A 23,696-nucleotide genomic window follows, 5' to 3' on the forward strand; every position below is an offset into this window, starting at 1 on the left:
AAGTGTTAAAAAGTAGTTTAAAATTAATCTTAAAATCCAGGTTGTATTAAGCTGAGCTCAGCCTTCCCTGCTGCCTTGACTGTCTCCTCTTAGGTGAAATCAGAGTCTCCTTTGAAACTTCAGATGACTCCTTCTAGATTTATTCCAGTATTTCAGTAAGCTCAGTATTTCTAATACTATTATAACAGTTGGGTTTCAAGAAGGCTTAAAAAGAAAAAAAGTTCTCTTTTTTGTTCAAGTATTTTTGTAAAAGTATTGCTGCAGGGTCATGTTGTTAATAGCACAGTTCCAGGGCAAAGAGTTGCTTGGCTTTAGAAAAAACACTATTGTTGAGGAGAAGTGCTCCTAAGAGTTCCTTACAACGTGTTGCTATGTTTATCTAAAGTACATGAGCCCCTCCTGTTGGCATGCACTTATGTACAAGACTTAGACCTGTGAGTAGCTCAGAACAGTAATTTTTTGATTCAGAAGTTATCAGATGCTAAGGCGTGTTTTGACAGCTGTTCTGAGAGCTGCTGTGGGTTGCTTCAGCATCATCAGATGTAAACACACTGCAGATTATCAGACACATCCCTTTAAAATTTTCTTGAATGGAAAAGAGATTTTTTTCAAAATAAGAATTACTCACTGTCTTAAGCCGATGTTTTTTATGCCATATTTCTCTCAGTTTATTAAATCTAAGAGGTTTTATTACACCCTGTATTCTGTGGAATCACGTTAGGTTCGGAATATTGATTTACATTCAGTGCACGTCGCTCATCAGAGGAAATGTTCTGGAGTGTGTTTTGCATTAACAAGGGTGCATAAATTGTAAAGTACATTTTCCTTATATAAATTGAATGTGGGAATGGCAGTTTCAGAAGCAATTAGCAAATAACTAAGCAAATATAAGAAGCCAGCCTGCAAGCCTCTTTTTGTTTGTTTGCTTCAAAATACTCAGTATTCATTACTTTTTAAGTATTAAATAGTTATTCTGTGGAGCTTATTGTGGAACAGATCTGTTTTCTGCATTTGCCTCCATACAAAAACCATAGAAAAATTCTCACTCTGAAGGAGCTGTGTTGTGCACGGGTATTATTTATGCTACTTGTGTATGTTTGCTATCTGTTCTTTGCTGTGCTGGTATCAAGAGGGATTGCTAAAGGAAGCCTGCTAGCACAGGTCACATTTCAGTGAATACATGGGACACTGTGCAAATGCACCAGCCAGGTTTATAGCCATGAAAAGAGGCAGCTGACTCCAGTGCTGGTGACTGGGCTGCTTGCCGAGTCTGAGGATTTGGAAGGTGAAAGAGATTGACCTGTTACAGGATCTCTCCTGCAGAGAGTAAGTTATCAGACTGAACTGGTGACACAGCAATGAAAGTGTGACCAAATGCTATTAAGACAGTGAGTATATTAGTTGTCCTTTGCAAGTGCTTTTCCTATGTGGCAGATACAAGGAGCTTGCCCCTTAATAAAAATGAGACAATATTCCACATTTATTGTGGGCAGTTAGTGCACGGACCTGTGAGGGTGTAAAACTGCTTGAGGTTTGTTGCATGGGTGGTATTGCACCAGAAGATGCTTCAGAAAAGGCACACAAAGATGCAGGTTTACATTCAGCCTTTTTTGTTTTTTAAGGGAGGATGGTTACAGGTTTCTTTATGAAACCTGTGAGGTGCCACTTTCTAACAGGTTGGTGAGTCTTGTGCCTAAAGCAAGGGACTTTCAGGGATTATGTCTGCACCGTGCAATTGCTGTGACTGTAATGTCATATAGATTTCCCCCAATGTAGCTCAATGCAAAGTAGTTCAGTATCAGTAGGCATCTCAATAGAGCACAGGAAAGCTGATTTAATACCCTGTGTTTTATTTTACACTGCACTTCACAGTAGCAGTGGCTGCAGCATAGACATCATTACAATATTACTGTCACTGGGGGAACAGTACAAAACAGTGGACAACCAGCATTTGCACTCTGCAGCAGTAAAGCATCAGTGTTAAACTTCACGTGTGTTTCTTTCTGGCATCTCTCTCCCTTATTCTACTTGCTTAACAGGCTGTTTTTAGAGTAAGATAATTTTATTTTCTTTCCATACGAACTGCATGAAATGCTGAAGGAAGCATTCATACACTAATGATACTGTGTTACAATACCAGGTTAGCCTGCCCCTCCACTGCTCCGCCACAGCATCAGCATCAATTTACATCACTATCGGTCATGCCAGATATTAGTGCATCTTGCTCCTGGGGAAGATGCTATACCTTCCCTGCACTGTCTGTGCCCATGCTTCTCTGTTCTGGCAATGAAAGGCTGTCCTTGGTATATAATTTCAATCCTCCTCAACATGTTTTTTGCCTAGAAGTGCTTCTGTTTTCTCTGGTGGGTGAAGAGTACTGTTCATTCCTTCTTTTTGCAACCTGTGTCAGAGGCCACAGAAACTTGCATTATTAGTCTCCGCTTTTCTGTAGTTATTATTTATAGGGTAAAAAACAAAGGCATGTTTTTGTTGCTCTTGCCACAATGTTTAAATTCATGAGGCTCAAACAGAGGTATTTCACCTCAGTGCAAAACTGTTAAACTTGAGAAACAGGGAAGAGATGCAGTGCTTCAGCATATTCTGAAATAAATAACTGCATGAAATAGCTAGTGTTAGTTGATGTATCTGTTTCCATTACAATCTTAAACTGTAATAAACTTGAAGCTACAGTTCTCAATGGTACTTGCTGTTGTGGTGGATTTGAATTTATGGAGTAAAAAGTATCTCTGGTAGTAAAAGTGTTAGCATGTGTTGAATTAATTTAAAATACAATAATTTATAAAGTACAATAACGTGGTGTTTTGTGTCTGAAACAGTATACAGAACCAGTGAAAAGGGATCTGACTCAAGCTGTGAAGGTCGGCAAAGTATTTCACTCTCCAATCGTTTCAATTTGAATAGAAAATTTCAGTAGGGAGCACAGACACGTTTTGTTGAAATTTTATGTGTTAAATATACTGAATTATGCTGTTCCTGCTGGGCACCTCTCTGTATGTTAAAGTTCACGTGGTAACGGTTAATAGGATGTCAGCATGATGTGGGTGAAGGATGATACAGAGATCTCTGAGCTAAGGCCAGCTGAGCTGGGTAGCATGATTGTGCCAGCAAAGAGGGTGACTAATCGTCTAAGCTAATCATCACGGTAGCATATTTTGATTAGTAAAATAAGTAATTTCTTTCTGGATTTGTATTTTTGGCACATTTTTATATTTCTAGATTCCCCACCCCCTCCCAGAATGGAAGATCCTTAAATCCTCAAAATACCATATAAGAAAAAATGTATCTGATGTCCTTCATGCATCTCTAATATATTATTCAGTCTTGACCCTGTTTTGTCTTACAAGAAAGGTAAAAAGAAACTCTTCAAATGAATAATCCTACCTGTTTCACAAAAACATGTGAAAAAACATCAACAACCTTTTTACCTGTGCTTCTGTACTGGATGGGTCCAATACATGTCAGTAAGGTTGCTGATCAGTTCTCATCTGTGAAATTGTAAAATAAAGATAATTTGTTCATAATGTTATCTTTTTCTGTAGACCTCAACTGCTACTGTTAATATTGTGGTGACGGATGTAAATGACAACGGACCAGTTTTTGATATGTTTCTACCTAAAAACCTGTCTGTAGTGGAAGAGGAAGCTAATGCTTTTGTTGGTCAAGTAAGGGTAAGTTATTAACTGTGCAGGGTTAAATTGTTTATTTTATTACCCCAAAGAGCACAAAATTATTGTACCTTAGACACACTCACATCAAAATGACTTAGGTTTAAATGCAGACTATCTATTGTCAGATGCATTTATGCTAACAAAGTTGCTTTTTAAGCTTAAAATACAGAACTGTTTTTCTCTATGCTTAATAACTAGAAAGTTTTTTTCATTTAAAAGTAGCACATTAAAAAAATGTTTTTGAAGACACAACACTGTAAAAGCTTCCTTATATGAAGGTAGGTACTGCTCTGAAGCTGTCCAAGCTCAGGTGTAATTTTCAAAGGAATTAACTTTTATCAGCATTGACAAAGATTACAGTTCCCCTACCGCTTACTTTCGTTATGCTGTGCTGAAATACCAGCAACATCAAAGGTTGTTTTAAAGCCTCGGACATACAGAAATTAGGATCCCTGCAATTAAATAAGTTTCCATAAATTAATGCATTATTGCTTTGGATTTTGTCATTTTGTTCATCTTGTGTGGTCATTTTTCATCCTAAGATGCACAAATGTGATATTTCAGATCAGTACCAAATATCTTTAAAACCCATTTTGTGTTTTGCTGAGTGCCCTCAAGGTGCAATAAGCTTTTCAAACACTAGCTTGGGTCTATTTTTAGCTTAGATGGAACTAGAATAAAACAAGTTATTGCAACAGAACCTCTCTGTCTTACAAATTAGTATAATTTCTAAGTTGTATTGAAATGAAAATATTAAATGAAGTCTTGTGATAGCTTATGCATAGTTGTTGAATGACAGAAACTCGTTGTATGATTTATTGTCATGTTTATCACCAGTCCTAATTCCCAGTCCGTGGACAGAAAAATCTTTTGCTTTACAGCACAAGTACTGGATGTAATTTCTGCTGTTTCATATTCACAAATGCAAATAGATAGTATAGAAAAGAGTGATTTGGGCATTTGAAACTTTTTCTGCCTTCAGTGAGATTATTGAAATAATGATGATGAGCATTGAGGTGTAGCTATGTTGTTTGAGGATATTGTTCTTTAAAAACTGAAATAGCTTTTGTTGTGTTGTGCTTCACAGTACCTTAGAACCACAGTAACTGTAGGAGAGGTTTGTACGGGAATACATTTTGTATAGAAGCCATAATGTGATTTAAATATAAAGGCCTGTTATAGATGAAAATAGCCTGATAAAAGAAGATACTCCTTATTCTGTCATGTGTTTTCACTACCAGGAATTAAGCTGCTGACTGGCAAGCTTGCTTTTCAGAAAGAATGTCTTTTACTATATTAATTTCAAACAGAAACTTGAAATTCACCGGAGTAAGCAGTGATGTGAAAGATTTAAAAAACAGTAAAATTTGTGGGTTTGTGGTGTCTCCCTTTTTGAATGTCAGCTTCCCATTCTGCATGGGGAAAAATACAGCAAGAGATTATTTGCCTCAGAACTGAAGATGATATGGCCCCTCGTGCTCTACAGAGACAGAGAAGCTAGTGGCAAAGTATATGGAAAAGGTGCTGAGCTACTGTTGCCTCAGGTTTTTTTTAATAAAAAAGTATGGGGTTTAATTATATGCAATAATAAAGGGTAAGTGCAGTATCAGGATCATTAGCTGCCTGAGCCCAGTGTCAGTCAAGGGGAGGAAAGCACTACTCACAGTAGAAGATGAAGGTATGGGCTGCTTAATGGAATAAGACATAAGCAATGACCTGGATGCTGAAAGTTGACCAAACTTCCAGAGGTCCCTCACAACTGAATTAATCTTGTTTCTAATCAGCTTATTATTTGAATGTATTTTATAGTTAAATCCATTATTTCATTCATGTATGATCCACCAAAATCAATAATTACATGATTTGATTATTAGCTCCCCCACACTGCCAGTTAACATGATAGTAATACTGGTAGGTCTGGAGATTTATTTTATAATGTTGATAAGGAGAAAGGTAAAAGTAAAGCGTATTTATCAGTACCTATATTAAAATGCTAGAAATAGTCTAGCTAACATGTGAAAAGCTATTGAAGTGTTTTTCCCATTCTTGACTTTCTAAATGGGCTTTTTTTCCTCTCCTGAGACTAAAAACTTAATGTTTCTTGTCTGCTCATCTATTCTAAACAAGTGATTGATCACATTCAAGACCCTCCCTTTGTTCCCTTTTCACTAATATAGGTAAGGTTATAAGCAAATTGTGGTATAAAACAGATAGGTCAAACACTCCCATGAATAACTCCTGCCGCAGACAAGAGATTTCTGTGCTTGAGTGGGAAGGTTGAACATAAAAAGGGGTTCCACTAGGAGCTTAAGTAACATTTGGGAATTTGTTTCCCAAGGAGATACAGAGAAAGGGCAATGAAAGATTTTTCTCTTGAAGAGGGGAGGGAGGGCTGTTATGGACAGGGAGGCAGTATTCACACTCTGAAGTGCTCTCGCTCTCTGCCATTCCGATGGCTCTTTGTCTGCCAGCTGGAGTTCCTGACAGCACTGCTGTAGGAGTGCAGCCTGTGGGGATTTGAGGAGCATACTGAAGATTAAAAGAACAAAAGCTAGAAAGGATAAGGCTGGAAGTGTAGCGGATGTATTTCAAATACCTTTTATTTTATACAGTGTTGTCTAAATTGGGGCAGTTGGAGGTGTATTAGATTCCCTGCTGTTCTTTCATGTCTGATCATGGGGATCTCCCAGCCAGACAGGAGGAGAACTGATGCATGAAGTTCTTTACAAAAGACCAACAGGAAACAAGAAGCTTCAAATGGGAAACTTGAAAATAAAATTCAGCCCACCTTATTGTCTACTGCAGTCCAATAAAAGAGCTGAGGTTTTGCTGAAGACAGGACATCTGATTTATTTGCATTGTACAGTGTACTATTTATCAAGAGTGGGTGCATAGGAGGTAAAAAAGTGAAATGGACTTTCGGTTGGAGATCAATGTGTCAACTGCAAAATCTGCAAGCAGGATCACATTCATGTTCAGTGAAAGACAGTTTTTTACAGACTTAAAAAATGCAGTCTGTGGTTAAATAAGTTGTTGACCTGATGGGGCTCAGGAGAGGAAACAAATCAACTGCAGTTTTTATTCATGTTTTTTATATTTACCCAATTTTTTTCACACAAACCCATTGTTTGTTTATTGTAGCCATATTTTTGTGTCACTTGATCAGCACTGTTTGAAATCTCCAACATGAACATGTTGGTATCAAGGGGAGATGGCAGCATGAAAAGAAATGAGAAGGAAAGTATGGATAAATAATTACATGGCAGTGGACAAACCAACCCCTAATCAGATGTTCAAGTATCATTGGACCTTAGGTCTTTCCTAAAATGGAGACAGTATATATAAGCTCCAATAAGGAAAGCAGTTTGCAAACAGTGTGAAATACCTGTCATCTGCTTCTTTTTTTTAAATGAGAAAATAAATGCTTAAAGAAAGTAAGTTACTCTTTAAGATGGAGCTGTTCTACCTATTGGAAAAGTGAGCTTTGGAGGACTTTCTTTGATTGTATTGTACAATGGAAATATTTGGGTTTCTATTTATGTAATAAATGTAAATTCATACCTGTGGTATATATCCAATAGCATCCGTCCGCTACAGAACAAAGCAAGGCAAAACTGTAAGACAAGTGAGAGAGACAGAGACAGCATATATGAACCAGTCTACTGAATCTAGGCATTTCTTTTAATGGTATAGAAGTATTTTAAATGTGTTAAGAAGCAAACTGTCACTTTTGATTGCTTATCAAATATAATGATGACACAAATTTCCTAACGGATTTCTGTCTGTGAATATCAGTGAATTCTTACAAGCTTCTGTTTTTATTTAAATTCATAAGGTGATAAACCCTGCAAGTCTCATGATGTAAAGCTTAAGTTTTACAGATGTTGGTAAGGCTTATTGTGTTGGACTAAACGACTTCTGGAGATCCCTTACAACTACATGATTCTGTGTTTCTGTATACAAGAAAACTGCTTCAAATGCTGATGAGGTATTACATTACAGGATTTTGTTGTAAAAAGCCTAGAAAGGAATCTCGCTTTACCAAAATCACCATTGTCATGTTTTCTGCATGAAGGCTCATAGAACAGGGTATGATTTCCCACAACCCGTGCTGTAGATTATGCCTTTCCTGTACTAAAAATACCAGCTTCTGAAGTTAAGTTTTCAAGTCTCCTGTACCTTTAGACAACTTGTAGGAAAATTAGAGGTGGAGGAAAAACAATGAGACCAGAAGAAAGAGAGTTTTATTGCCAGGAGAGGACAGTCTATGAGGGAAAGGAATTAAGCCTTTGGGGAAGAGTAAAATCACAGCCTCTGAAGTAAATCAAATACCCAGCATGAGTCCGTGACTACTGCTCACTGCATAATACATTACCTAACAACATACTCTGAATTTGTCAGATCTATGTAAAAACATTACGAGCAGCTAGGATTTTAAAGTCAGAATCCATTAGAAATTCATCAGAATCTAAAATCGGAGAATCATAACGTGGCAGATGAAGCAAAATCAGAGAAAACTGGGGCTTTTGTATTTGGTTGCAATGTGTGCATCTGTATCAGTAATGTATCTGTTACCATTTAGTGGTGTCACTGCCACTGTGTGTGGTCTGTGTGTGTAGGAATGAGGTGCAGTCTGCCAGTGCAAAATAGCTCTTAAACTGCTATTCCTGAGCATCTACTTGTGCTCATTTCTGTAACTTCATGTAGTTTCTTGTAAGTGATCACAAGGTCATTTTGATAGGGCCTTTGTGGTATCATTTCCCTCTAAGCTTATTAAGAAAGTTGTCTACATGGTAGGTTAGAGAGGCCTTTAGTAACACTTTCATCACCATCTCCCTTAAGAACCTTATACAGATGCTAATGATATAAAGACTTTCATAGTTTCATGTCAGACAAGATGTGTCAAGGGGAGAGTATTTCCAATAGGGCATAGATATGCTCAGTCCTGTTGTGTGCTTTTATTCTCGCTCCTTAACCAGCCTGTATCAGTTTTGTCAGCCACTAATACCTGATCAGGGTGAAAGAACTGTAGCTTCTCTGGATCACTGCATCCACAGGGTCTGCCTTTAATCTTTTGCATGCACATGATAGGGCAGACTCATGTCAGCTTGACTGAACGCTGCTTTAAAAGTTGCATGCAGAAGAGATGCTAGGATTTGTTTTTGGTTTAAGCTACATGATATGCTCCTTACTTTCCTCAAAATGGTAAGTCTTGGGGAATATCTTCCTTCTGTCCTGGAAAGGGATATCTAAGAAGGATGAGAAATGCAGAAAATGGTTAACTTCTATGAATAATATTCGCTATATATTTTAATTTAATCTTACTTTTCTTCCCACTTACAGTCTCTCAGATTTTATGATCAGCTGTTACAATAATTCTTAAAGGCTGCATCTCTACTTAGATGGTGAGAAGCTATGAAATGACAGCCAGTGTTGAAGTCAATGTCATCATCCCATGTGCTTCTAGTTGGGTTTTCACCTGTTCATTAACAAACAAATTCATTCACCCCCTTAAAACAAGATAGATGTTTCAAGTCCAAACCTGTGGGACGTAAGAAGGAATAGATGCATTTGTAGATTTGTGCAGGTTTTTTCTGTCTTAGACCAACAGTACTAGGCAGGATTAATTTCTTTCTGCTGACACCCTAAGGGGTTGCAAAATTGTAAATTACTGGAAGGTATTTCACAGCATGTGGCTGCCGTCACACTCCCCCCAGCTTTACAGTGGTTATTTGAACTTAGGTGAGCTTAACACACAGATGAAATAGGTTTAAAAAGCTCCTTGCCACCCATAACATGGGGTAACTTTTAAAACAAAATTTCGAAAGCTGTACTCTTGTCTTTCCTGTTTGCAATGCTGTATTTGTGCATTAATTTGCATATTTATATTCAGAGTAATAACATTTGTGCTTTAACCCAGTCGAAATTCTGATACTTGTTATCAGAGGAACATTTCAACCATTTTCATATTTGGAGCAACTGATCATTTGAGAGTTCCAGATATTTCTGTATGAAAGGAATTCTTACTTTTTTTTGTGCCTGACACGTTGCATCCTGGTGTGTTTTTAAGCCCTTTTATCTATTTCAGCCTGATGCCATACTAAATCTTCTGAATCGGTCATTTCATGTCTCTAATACATGCCCATTTAGTATTTTGATAGGTGATTCCGTTTAGATTTGACTGTTCAGATTTCTGCCACTAGGATAAGAAATTACGGTTTTCCTGAGCTTACAAATTATAGTGGTTTGTATTGGGCCTGCTAACTTTTGACTGCAGTCTCTCATGATACATGTTCTTCTGTGACTAGATTAGTGATTCCTTTTTTGAAGACTGCCTGGTAGAAGAAGATGCAGACATGTTTTGTGATACATGTCAGGAGTCTTTTTTCTAATACACAGACCTTGTGGCCTTGATATCTGTTATTGATACAAGAAAACTAATTTCCTTTAACTATTCTTATGTGAAAAAGAGAAGACAACAGAATGCAACCGAGAGAGTTTTAAAAGTCTGACCAGTGAGAAAGGTAGTTTCAAAGTTTGCTGTTATTCTAATGTTCTCTAATTAGTTGGGCTTATAAGGAGAACCAGAGGTCTAGGGAAATTACAAAAATAACTTTAAAATAGATGAACATGTTAGAGAAATGTTTGAAAGCCTGGCTAAATGTGAAGATTTTAAGCTATATATTTAATCTGTGACTTAGAAAGCTTTGGGGTTTAGTTTTTCTAGTATGTATATTCATTGGTTTAATCTCTGAATTGCTTGGTCATATCGTTGCCAAAGAACATACTTATCATGAAAGCAAAATTTCAAATAATCTTTCAAGTAAAAACAGGCAGTGCAAGTCTCTAAATATAGGATTTGGTTGCGTGCCAGGCTGAAGAAAGCTTGACTATTTTTAAGTGTTACAATGTGATTAACTTTTGTAGGAGGTTCACCAGTCCATTAAATCATGTTCTTGCAGCCCTGAGTTTTCCGATTTTCATTTATTTTAATTTATATTTGCTTGTAGCATTTAACTGTTCTTACTGTGTGGCTTTATTTAGAGTCACATTTAATTGGTTTCCAAACTAACTCTCCAGATGCACTGGAATTAGCATTGACTATGAAAGTAATTATCAAATGTTTTCCTGTCTTGTATAATGGTTAAAATTGGTCAGTATTTGAAAATTTACCATGTGTTACCTTTACCCTAACAAATTACTCTTAGTATAGTTATGAGAAAAATAGTGAGCTGGAATGACTTGGTAGGTCAATAAGATACTTTTTCTTTTGAGAAGTTTCTGGAGGATATACATGAAACCCGTAGTGTTTTTCAAAAGCGTGTGTGTAAGGCATTAGTTTATTGTCCTAAAGAATTAGGAGTTGCCTTGAAATTTCCAGATAGCCAAAATTTAAGGGTGCTGCTTCTGAGTTTCATTTTTGCCTCCCCAATTTTTGGACCGCCCCAGCCAGAGATAGATCATTAATTTGCACTCCACCCCCCCCAACCACCCCCCGATATTACAATGTACAATTTTATTTTATATTCTTTATATCATGTTCCTTCATCAAGTCATTTTGTGCAGGCCAATATTTCAGAACATTTAAAGATTCATCATAAATTGTAACTAAGCCTCTGTCTCTTTTTTTCAGTGTAACATTAAGTATTGTAGCATGTCAGAAATGATATAGCAGAATCAAGTAAGTTAAAACGTCTTGTGTGTACTTTTGGTTGAGCATGAACACAGAATAAAAGCTTTATATAATTTCTTATATGAAATTCATACAAACCTGCAGCCCTTTAATCCTGCAAGTCTGTAAAATAATTCTTTTTTTTTTTCCTTCATATTAAAAATGTAACTTAAACGTCAATTTTGTAGGAAGTTCTGCAGAAATGAACACTTGTAAGTTTTAGGGCTGCAAGGGAGTATTGCAACTATCTGTAATGGGCATGCAGCAATGCTGTACATGTTTAGGAGCATGATTACTTAATCTAACTGCGAGAAGCAAGAGAAAAGTGTGTGCACAAAACTACTGACAACACTGGGAGGACAAAAGTATTTCCTCTTTTCCTTACTTCTTTTGACCATTGTTTTGAGTTCAACTGACAGAAATCTTCCAGAACTGTTGGTACCTTTTCCTTTGCTTAGAGCATGTAATGAATGGAATAGGGAAAAGAAAGACTGTAAAAACAGCCAAAAAGAAATGAAAGAGAGGAACAGCCTTTCTGAAATTTAGGGAAGAAGGAAAAGTCTGAACTTTTATGGGTGACTGATTTTCCCTCCTTAAAATATCTTAAAATAAAAACCAAGAGGTCAGAAATGTTTCAAATATCAAGCACAAAATCGAATTTAGCACTCCCACCCACACTTGATCTGCTATTTGACACAACTGATAGGCTTGGGAATCTTTAAAAAACATAATAGTAAAAAACTAAACCCATAATAATAAACCCATTAAACCCATAATAATAAACAAATCACGTTATAATCTATGAAAGCAATAACCCAAATCCAAACACCAAAAGCAGTATCCTCCAGCACAGTTTCTATCCCCCTCAAGCTGCCGTGTTTGCTGGAAAACTGGAGAGGCTGTCAGAGATCAGGAGCTTTTGTTGGAGTGGCTAGGGATCATGGGGAGCTTCTGTGCCTGAAGATGACCTGAAGGAAAATTTAATCTGAAGGAAGTTGGGTTGGTGGAAAAGTGGTCCCCAAGAAGTGTTTCAGCTTGCAGTTTTAATGGGGGGATACCTGTCATGTTTGCTGCTGCTTTATAGAGAAGTTATGAATAATACCACACTGCCTTATTTTGCTGTTTTCCAGCTCCAGCAGTTTGTGCATAAATCCCCAATTAACCTGCCTAAATCCTGTTACCCATTGTGAGCAAGATTTGTGGATATTAGTATGAGGTTTCTTTTGAAAAGAATGATAATGATATAATTAATATTGTTGACATTTAAGCACTTGTCATTATATTTCAGAGTTAATGATCCTTCAAGAGATATTTTGGTAATTTAGATCTCCCAGAATTGTATTTTCAAGCTGTTTGAGATGGAGGAAGATAATTTGTTACTCTGGAACACTGTTGGTTTATATTCAGAAGGGTTTCCTAGTAATGTTGAAGCACAGTTAGTAATGCAAATTTAAACTTAAAAGGCTATCACCTTATAGATTATGGTATCTCCAGCAAATGTGGGATGTATTTTCTGGGAAATAGAAGTAATAATTCATTTATATGCCAAGGTTTCCAGGGTTTTTTTATTATGTAGTACTTTATAAGTTAGCCCCATGAGAGATGGAAACGAGAGTAGTTGTGTAGATCTGAGGAGCTGCTGGAATAACAGCAGTTACCAGAGGCTCTTCAGAGGAACATGCTTAATTCTGAATAATCATAATGAGATGGCAGAGGTAGAAATGTGCATCTCATCTTTCTGAATCTCTTGTGGCATTGGCAAGAGGTGCCAGTCAGCAAGGGATTGTTTTGGGTTTTTTTCTTTTTTAAAGTCTGATTTTTACTTCTGCAGATGATCTCACTTTAAAGGAAGCAGATTACTTTAGACCTATGTAAAGCAGGCTCCTCTATCCTGACAAAATCCCTTTTGGTTACATCGCATTGACTAAAGTGTATTTATGAGCTCTTCAGTTGTGTAACACTGGTGTAGTAAATGTGCCTATCAGGCTGCTTGAACCAGTTTCAGTAAGAACAGAGGAAAACCTCTGAGCATGCGGAGGGGTGGTTCCTATTTTTTCTTTTACCCAGAATAGCAAAATCAGCTTAGTTTCCTATTAAAATTTAGTAAGTGTGTTGCATGTGATTGCAAGTGGTCAAACACCAAAATGTGTTGGCAGATCGTGTAGGTAATATGATGGGTGGGGACTCTGGTGTTGCAGTAGTGTTATGTGATGGCTGAGAGTGACTCAGGCTCTTTTGCTCTCTTGCTTGTTACGTGGCTCTGCCTCTACAGACACTTGGACTGATACTTTCCTTTGATGACCGTAGGGGTGAGGGGAAGGAGGACTTGTGTTAGGCCTGGATGCAAGAAAAAAATCTAGCAGGAAAACATGGCAGAAATGAGTAGGTTATTTTTTCATTTGCCTGGTGCTGACATCCCACAATGGCAGGGGAGGAATGAGTGATCAGCTTTGGAAATGTGGATTGTCATTTGTGCTGCCCTAAACTTTGACAGCTTTGGCTTATCGTAGGGGGTAAAAATGTGTTCTTCATGTATCCTACACATACATGCAAGATCAGATCTGTAATGATTTGAAGCTAGGGTGAGAAAGACTGTGCTATAGGGAATAGAAAGAAATCTGGCTAATTTTGTGCTCAATGTTTGCTGTGATCTTTTTTACTCCTAATGGACCTTACCTAATAGAAGAAATTATTAAGAATGATGGTGTAGCCCAGAGAAAAATAGTATATGTGGTTTGTTTTTCATTGTTATGGCTGAAAACTATAAGGAAGACAAGGGAACTGGTTGCTGGACAGACTCCCCTGACATCCTTTCATACCTCCTAGCAGGTAGATTTGGGGAATGATTGGAGAAGGCATTGACTAGAAGAGTCAGGAGCAGATGGCAGAGTCAAAATGTCAGTGAGAGGTTCTTGATGTGAATTTGTAGTGTACTGTGGCTCAGCCTACGGAGCTTAGTCCCTTAAAAATAGGACTGTGCCTGTTTCTAGAAAGGCTGACATGGCCAGTTTTGCCCACAAAGCCTGGATTCATAACTGCAGTGTCTCTGTGCATAAGCTCAGACAGAGCCTGGAATGTCCATCAAACATGGACATCCCATGACCATCAAACTTGGTCTGAACTGAAGCAAGCCTGAGGCTTGGTGTAGTCCAAGATTGCTGTGGGTTGAGCGGCTGTCTGAGGGTGTATTGCTCAGAGATTGAGTGGCAGATAACCCTCGGAACAAAATGAAGGGGTGTGATGAGAGGACACATATACCCTGAACAGCTCTCCTCTCATCCTTTGAGTGCTCACCTGGTTATGCAGACGGTGTACCTCCTTGCAGCTCTTGTATTTGGATATTTTTTCATCCTTGCTCATATTCAGTGTGTGGTCATATGCAAGTATTCCCCTCCATGTGGTATTGTGTAGTAGAGATGACAGAAGCAGCACATGTAGCTCTGTCTCTCGGATCCTCTCAGCCTTTAGTGGTGCTGGCAGAAATTCTTACCACCTCCAACATTTGAGATGCAATGACACTATCGTCCCATCTTCGAACCTTTTATGTTACTTTTGAAATCTACCTCTTTTTGCTTGTTCCCTCTTCTTGTTTGTTTTGGGGTTTTTTGGTCTCAATTTCTGTGGTGTCTCTCTCCCCTGTGGCGTTTGAAGACTTGTGTTGCCTACAGCAATCACACCTGCTGTTCCTGCTGCCTCTACAAAGTCTGCATTTCTTGTATGAACATCTGCAAGGCTGTGAAGAGATTTCTGCCTGTAAATAGATCTGCAGCTACTTTTAAGATCTGCCATCATCTGGTAGCCCTTTACCAACTAAAGCTTCAATATTCTTACCATACTTTTTAAGTGCAAATTGGTGAGGATGAATTGTGGTTGGAAGCTTTGCGCAATTCATTGGGCGTAGGAATGTGCTCTTGCCTCTTCTTAGTCCTGCCAGTCTCATTGGCTTTCTCTTTGGGACTCAGGTATAGATTGCTTGCTTCTCTCCGCCTTTGGTAGCTGTATGCCCAGGTAATTCAGCTCAGTGTTGGTAATGAGCAAATCATATTAAATTTATTGGGATGTTGCCAGCTTCTGTTTTAAGGGTAGTGATAGGTTCAAGCAGGGCTGATGAGTCCAGAGAAGGGCAACAAGGCTGATGAAGGGTCTGGAGCACAAGTCTGATGAGGAGCAGCTGAGGGACCTGGGGCTGTTTAGCCTGGAGAGGAGGGGGCTCAGGGGGGACCTTGTTGCTCTCTCCAGCTGCCTGACAGGGGCTGTGGGCAGGTGGGGGTCGGTCTCTTCTCCCAGGTAACAAGAGACAGGACAAGAAGGAATGGCCTCAAGCTCTGCCAGGGGAGGTTTAACTGACATATTAGTAAAAAATATCTCCACTGGAAGGGTGGTGAAGCATTGGGACAGGCTGCTCAGGGAGGTAGTAGAATCGCCATCCCCAGAGGTATTGAAAAGACATGTAGATGTGGCACCTAGGGACATGGTTTGGTGATTACCTTGGCAGTCCTGGGTTAACGATTGGGCTTGATCTCAAAGGTCTTTTCCAACCTAAATGATTCTATGTTTTTTGAAGCAGGACTTTCTGAGAGACCAGCTCCTTGTTGTGCAGACCTGCTCCTCCCTTATCTTCTGTTCAAGGCTTGTAATACGTGTATGCCAGCTTGTACCTGTTGGTGACAGAGTGCGGGGATGAAATTGGGATGACTTCAGGTCATCCGTTTTGATACAGAGCAATAGCTGCAAACAGGAGCTGATAGTAAACATGCCATCAGCAAGTCCTTAAGGCTCTGTGAAACAATTTCCATGTGGAGTTAACTTTGTATACCCTTGAGGTAGGATTCTTTTAGAAAACAGATTAAACTCTTTCTTTCACATTCATAAGGAGTATTTTATCTCTTTTCAAGTTTATAGTGATAAAATATTAATTAGTGGAGATCTTAAACTGTAAAAGTGATCTAATTCAGTAAGATAATAGCATTTTCTAAAAGCATTTTTCACAATAAAATCTATTATTAATCTTTAAAAGCATGCATCTCCATTGTAAACATATATCTGCATGTATGTGGTGCCAGTGCCTCGGGCTGGCAGCTGGGCTGCGGGGTCTCTGTGGGGAGAGATCAGACCCAACTGGTTCCAGCCGGTTCAAGCCGGTTCCAGGTGGCTTCCGTGGCTGCACGGGGTGCAGCTCCTTCCCTCTGCAGCTCTGGCCGTGCCTCTGGGAAACAGAATTAAGGAAGGGGAAAACTCCTGGCTGTGAGCAGTGAGGAACAGCCCTGCACGGACTGAGGAAGAGGTGCCGGAGCAGACTCCCCCACAGCCTGTGAGGAGACCTCGGCGGGGTAGGAAAAGGCGTGGGACAGGGAACGGCAGTTAGGGGATGTAGAAGCCCCTCAGCTGTGCAACAGGGGAGTCTGGGCAGGAGAAGGCAGCCCCTGGCACAGGCTTGGCAGCCACCACATTTTGGCCTTTCCCTGCCTCTCAGGGTTGCAAAGTTGCCTGTAGGTAGTAGATTGGACAGAGCTCGTACAACTTGTTATAACTTCTCAGCTTTTCCCTTCTCCTCAATGGCTGTGCTTCCACATGGTGTTCATCAAAGATGGGTAACGAAGCAGTGCCCGAGCCATGGGGCGGTGGCTTTGCAAATAGGCCATAGTCATCACTGGTGTAACACCATAGAGAGAGCAGGAAGCTTGGAGACAAGCTGATTTTTTTTTTTTACCTCATAGATAATCAGGGAATCCATGTGGTAGAAATTTTAGTGGACAAACTGCGGCAAACTTCTCTTTGAGGGTTCAGTCAGAGCATCCTTCTGAAATTTGAATTTGGGAAGCACAGGACTAAGATATGTAAAAATCTGTAGAGCTAACGCTTCTCTTCACATGTCTTTAGTTGACTTCTTACCAGTGTTATGGTAGTACCGTAACAACTAGTTGAATTAGATATAATAATGATGATTTGCCTGCTATTCTGTTTGGAAACGAGCTAGTCCTGCAGAACGTGGAAAAGATGTTTATGCCCAAGGATGTACACAAATGAGTTTACAACATACATAGTCATGTTTTTAGGAAGCAAGTTGCAAAACCTACCATATATTTGAAGGTAATTCTGTTTTACTTTCCTAAAAAAATAAGTTTATCTATTAAAAAATCATACTTCCAAGTTAATCTTAAATAAAAATGTTACTTGGTTTATTCTCATAGGCTCCAATGGCAGTAGTATTTAAGATTACTATTAGAGACTTTTGTGGGTTGGTTGTTTGGTTTTTAACTCCAGCTGTTTATTATCAATTTAATTGCTATAGTATGGCTTTGGCTTAAATTAGAGAGGCTAAGTATGAGGACTGACCTCACGCATGTGTTGGACATTTCAGTCTTATACAGGTGAATAGTCCTGTTAGTCTCTTATCCAGAAGCTCTGCAGTTCCTATGATTTGCTTTTCTTTCAGTGGGGCCAGTGTCTTTATCCTTGACTGGCTTTCTGGTGATTTTGAACTCTGTCATCTGGGAGGTCTTTCTGCCCCAAATCAGTTATTTCTGTGGAGGAAATAGAATTGATTGCAAACTAAGCAAATCAACCATACATAGAAAGATGTCGGTTAGAAGGATGTGTTACCCATAGACTGGTCATTATGAAGTTGTAGCCATTATGCTTAGTACATTGATGTAGTGCAGGGGGAAAGCACAGTGAAATTTTTCTTATTAACAATTTTAATTAACTTTTAATTGATTTCTGGGAAGATAAATGGTTTCATTACAAAGTCTTACAATGAACACCTTCACCAGAATTAAACATTCATGGAAACTTCTGACAATTGTTCTGATAACAAAACATGAAAATATTTTATGATCTTGCCAGATGTCTGTAGCCTTATTTATAAAGTCAGATATATGAAAACACCTTGCTCACAGAATGTCCGTTGTTTAATTTACATAACCTTATTCATCATGCAGTAATTTAATTAAGAGGAGGAAAAATAACAGGTTAGTGTTCAAACTATGTTGAGAGCCTGGTAGCTCTAGGAAAAACATATGAATTTTGTCCATCCCTATACAGGCAGTTATACAATAGCAAGAATTATTTGGCTGATGTTGAAGTTTGAGACATAGTTCAGTATGTGAGAACAAAGATAACAACTGAACAAAATCTAAACAGTTTTCTATGCAGTCATCTGCCTTCTCTGACTGTGGAATAATAAGGATGGAATGTAATATTTGATTTTGAAGAACATGATAAACTACAGAAAATTAAGCAGTTCTTCAGAGAGCAAGGATTAAAGTGTCACTAAATGTGACAAACATACTAAGTGAAAAGAAAATTTCTAACTAACATGTCCATTCTAGCTGTCTGCTGACTGCATCCAGCTTTCATTGAAGTATGCACTCCATAATGATTTGGGCAGCAATGAAACACTAAATCAAACTGCAAAATAAATAGTCTCCTCAGACACCACCTAATGCTGAAGGTGCTTCAGCATTAGAAGTTTCTGAGGGCTTGACTTTACAAGCATCTAGTTTGTCTTCTGCTTAAGTGCACAGTTCTCCAAGGCTGAGCAACTAAATGTGTATTTTCTCCTGAAGTCTGGTTGGGACCCAGTAAACCTACTTTCTGTCACTGCAGATTAAGAGATTTGTTTCTGTGGGGTGTTCTATCTTCAGCAAAATATCAGAGAGGCCCAAGCTGCTGCAAACAAGAAGTGCTGAATAGCCACACAATGATTAGTATTCTGTAGTATATTACTCTAGCTTACCTTGTTACTCCTGTGAAGGTATGTCCCTTGTAGGTATTTAAAATGTGCATTAAAACATGGTTCTTTTTTCTGTTTCTTAAGGCTACAGATGCAGATGCTGGTGTTAATGGTCAAGTTCATTACAGTTTGGCAAACTTCAACAATCTTTTCCGAATCACATCAAACGGTAGCATTTACACATCAGTTAAACTGAACAGAGAAGTAAGGGACTATTATGAACTTATTGTTGAAGCAACAGATGGAGCTGCGGATCCCCGCCGTTCAACACTAACTTTAGCTATCAAGGTGCTGGATATTGATGACAACAGCCCTGTTTTTACTAATGCTTCTTACACTGTCTGCGTGCCCGAAAATCTACCACCAGGCACTGTCTTCCTGCGAATAGAGGTAAGAAAGCATTATGGAGCAGAGACTATGTTTTTTAAATATTCTGCAATACTAGGCATGTTCTTACTTGTCAGTGAGACTACAGTAAAAGATTGTGAACCAGAGTGGAGTAAGTTATGACACTTAACAGACTGAAAAATGCATGACTTTTAGACAGAGACATAAAAATAGTTTGAACTGAGGTTCATTTGGAAGTAAGAGCAATTATTAAAAAACAAACATCAAAACTACACTGCTATTGTCATTTCTAGGAATATTGTTTTACACATTTAAAGTGCTTTTGATTTGTGTTTGAAGCTCATCATATTATTTCTACCTGTTCATATTAGTAGCAAGAGAGCTTTATCTCAACTGATTTAGACATTTAAGTAAACTTAGATGTCTAACCTCACGTTATAGTCAATGGAGATTAATAGTTGCTTCCAGAAGCAATTCATCCAATACCAAGATCATTATCTAAGATAGCTGGAGTCAAGTGAAGTGAGCACCTGGAGGTATTGTCTTCTCTTCACTGACTATAAAAGATACTCAGACAGGTGAGAGTTAATTGTTCAAGTATGAGCTAGATATCTAAAGACAGCTGAGACACACATCACACAAGCAGTCTGTATATCTTCCTGATGTTTTGGTCAGCATCTGTCCTGAGACAATTCCAACAAGAACGTTTTTTTCTGAACCTGACTGATAAATCTAATGTCAAATCACAGCTAAAGCAATCACATAATACTCCTTATCCTGATGGAAATTAATATTCTTTGTCTAAATACTGGGAAATAAACACATCTGTGCTGCCATATGGGGTGAGATAAAACATCTGCTTAGCCTAGCATGCTCTCCATGGCAGTGGCCAATAGCAGGTGCCCAGGGAAGAGAACAGGAACAGACTGAGCCTTTCCAGTGACTCTTGCCCAGAATATGTTGCTCATTTCCTGTGGCAAGTATCTCTGATTTTATAACCTTAAGTGGATTTGTCTTCCTTGTGTTTGTGCAGTGGTGTTAAGTACATCCAATAGTCTCAGAGTAATACAACGAAAAGAGTTGTTTGCAATAGTTTGCTTTTTTATGTTCTTTAATTGTGCTTGATTTCAAGTACTTCCCCCTCCCTTTCCCCCACCTTTGTATGTCATGCTCTAGGCAAAGGATATTGATCTTGGTTCCGACGTTAACTATCGAATACGGACAGAGGAAGCACTACAGTATTTTGCACTGAACAAGTATACAGGCGAGTTATCGCTTTTGCAGTCCTTGGATTATGAATCATTTTCTGACACAGAAGCCACCTTCACCTTTCTTGTGGAAGCCTTTGATAGCAAGGGCACTATGCCTCCTGGTCTCGCTACTGTCACAGTGAGAGTAAAGGTAAGAGGAGTAACTTGTCAGTTGGTAGCATCCTCTCCTATTTGTTACAAAATACTCATTCAGCCCTTACAGGTGTCCTGATGAAACACCAGAGGACACTAGCAGTGTGTCTACTTTTCTGCTTTTTCACTTGTATGAAGCCACCACCTTTTTTCTGACAGCAACTTGTTCAGTTAAACATACACTTTATAACAGCTATAATTACTTTTCTATATGCAATTAGGTAGTTAAATCTTGGATCACAGATTTATGAAGTACAAGAATACCTGACACATACATAAATGTTTAGCCCTTTAGAATCCCTGAAAGGTTGCAACAAGTACCTAATGGAATTGTTTGCAAAGATGATACCATCACGTTTCAGTTAAAGCTCTCATAAATTGTAATTTTATGAACCATTCAGGTGTACTGAGTGCTGATATGGCACACCACATCCTATATTTCAGATTCTGCTGCTTTGAAAATACAGAGCTGCAACGGAACAGGTTTATTTAGTGGTCTGGCACAATGAATCGTTTTTATGCAGTGATTTACAGCATCACCACTGGGTTTCAGTTATCTCACCAGTGATATGAGGATAATGCTGCTCTGTTTCATAACGATCCACAAATGAAAAGCTTTTGTAGCTGAAACATTAGCACTTACCCATGTTAATTTGATTGATGCGCTCAGGTCCAAGAGGAGAGGGTATTGTAGATGCTCTGAATCATGCCTCCTTGCATTCACAAAGGTGTAGTACTGGAGCCAGTCAGTCAAGTCCTTTTGTGTAGTTGCTTCATTTTTGTTGACTTTGTTAGTGAGGAACTGTGAGCTATGGGAGAGAAGAGAGTTTAATAACTCATATTTTAGCTGAGAAGCAAAAATTTTAGCAGGAGCAAAAGCATAGCTCACAAATGTGAACTTCATATCTGGCAACTTCAGTTTAAATGCCTGTGGAAAGTATTTAGCATATATGAATCAGTCTTGGGTGCAGCTTGCTGTGTATCTGCAGATGCTATGAATTGCCACATGATTTTGAGTAATTCTGTTTGTCAGTCACTACTGAGCTCAGGATTATTTTAGGGACAGTAAATGTCTCTGATTATTAGCTTTGATGACAGCGTAAGAAGGTTTCTACAATATCTCTCTGTCTCTGCAAAATTTCTCAGGCTGAGATGCAGGTCACCTGTTTCCTGATAGTCTGTGCTCTTTCCCAGCAGTTTCCAAGTCAATGAAAGAAAACAGCTTTTGACATCATTCCCTGAGCCTTTTCTTTTATACTTTTAAGGAATAAGTTGCTCAAACCTGTTTTTTTTTCCTAAAAGAAACTTTTTTCCAGTACAGTGAATTTCTGAAACAATTAAATGTTCGGATTTGTGTGTGTGTTTTTGTTGGGTTGCATCATAGGCTGACCCAGCTGCATGAATGTGTGGTTGAATTGTATTCATTAATGACAGGGTACAGGGAAGCAATATGCTTCAGCTTGGTGGCCTTAGGGTAACAGCAGCTTGTGCACTGTCAAAGGAGGTGGTATGGGAATAGGGAACTTGAGAAGAGGATTAGTAGGATCAAAAAAATAGGTTTCTTGTTTTCCTGGAAACTCTTCCCACACATGAGCAACAAGAAGGGAGCACGAAGATACTTGTTTGCAGAAGGCAGTATGTGAGCGGCTGTAACACTAGGCTGGAGCCAGGAGTAGTACAAGGCCTTAAAGCAGGGGTCCTCAAACTACAGCCCACGGGCCGGATACGGCCCCCCAGGGTCCTCAATCTGACCCCCGGTATTTACAGAACCCTTCCACCCCCCCCACCCACCGGGAGTTGGGGGGGGGGAAACTAAGCAGCCACAGATGACTGCCTGCCACTTCATCCACGTGCCGGCCCCCTGTTTAAAAAGTTTGAGGACCCCTGCCTTAAAGTGAGGACAAGCAGCTTATAGTTTAAACGAGAAAGAAAATAAATTATTAATTGAGTATTGTCATACTTGGTAACAGGCAGACTTCTGCAACAGATCAGTGGATATAATTAAATATTGTATATATTGCTGAGATGAAGATGGTGCTTAGGTTCCAGCCTTGAGTGACAGGTAGAACAGTAGTATTTTGAGTGGCAGTTGAGAGAATTGGGGAGGGCTTGTGGAAAAACATTTTTAACATCTTAGGCAGATGTCAATAATTGGTTATATGTCAAATGGTAGAAATTTACAACCTTGATCACAAGAGATAACTGGAATAGAAAGAACCATATGCATCTGTTGCCTCTTAGTATTAAATGTGCTTTCACTGTATTTAGAAGATGGTATTAAAGTAATTCCTTTAACACAGTGTGACCCCCAAATAGGAAATAAACGAAGTGCAGATAGACTGTAGGCCCCAACATAACAGTTGTACAGACTGCAGTCTTTAATAACACAAAATTGTACCAGAGAAAACCAGAAGCAAGCATTAAGACAATAATGGGTCCAAGCAGGGAATTTGTGTAACTGTTAGGGATTCAGTCCCTATAACCTGCAGACCATTATTTGTGGTATAGAAGTCTCCAAGTCCTTTTGGGCTTTATGCTGCTTTGTTAATATTTATTATTTTTCACAGTCCAGCTCTTAATTGAAATCACTGTAATTTTTACTTTGTAATGGGATTCTGTTCATCGACTATGGACAGCATCTGATGGTGTCATATATTGTTTATATGATATAAAACTTAATGAGCAGATGTGCAGTATACACAATCTGATCTTTGGGGTTAGGAGGAGGGTAGATGTATATGGTGATTTTCTTTAGACTCTCACTTTCAGCCTTTAGCGTAGCAAGTTACAAATAGTTTGTATTAACCTTCCCTGAACTTGATCAAAACACAGATTGCACAGCAGAATGC

The 23,696-nt window shown here is 38.7% G+C and overlaps 1 protein-coding gene across 6 annotated transcripts in view; it reads left to right on the forward strand.

Annotated features, from left to right (window-relative positions):
* The window catches only part of PCDH15 (protocadherin related 15), an 878,455-nt gene that overhangs the window by 694,465 nt on the left and 160,294 nt on the right, over positions 1 to 23,696 (forward strand). For all 6 annotated transcript variants that reach the window (XM_080401549.1, XM_080401544.1, XM_080401545.1 and 3 more), the window contains 3 exons: positions 3,561 to 3,689; positions 19,181 to 19,486; positions 20,621 to 20,845. In XM_080401549.1, the coding sequence (XP_080257675.1) occupies positions 3,561 to 3,689; positions 19,181 to 19,486; positions 20,621 to 20,845 (660 nt within the window). The remainder of the gene's footprint in view (positions 1 to 3,560; positions 3,690 to 19,180; positions 19,487 to 20,620; positions 20,846 to 23,696) is intronic.

Source organism: Falco punctatus (genome assembly GCF_963210335.1).
Source record: "Falco punctatus genome assembly, chromosome: 9".
NCBI lineage: Eukaryota > Metazoa > Chordata > Aves > Falconiformes > Falconidae > Falco > Falco punctatus.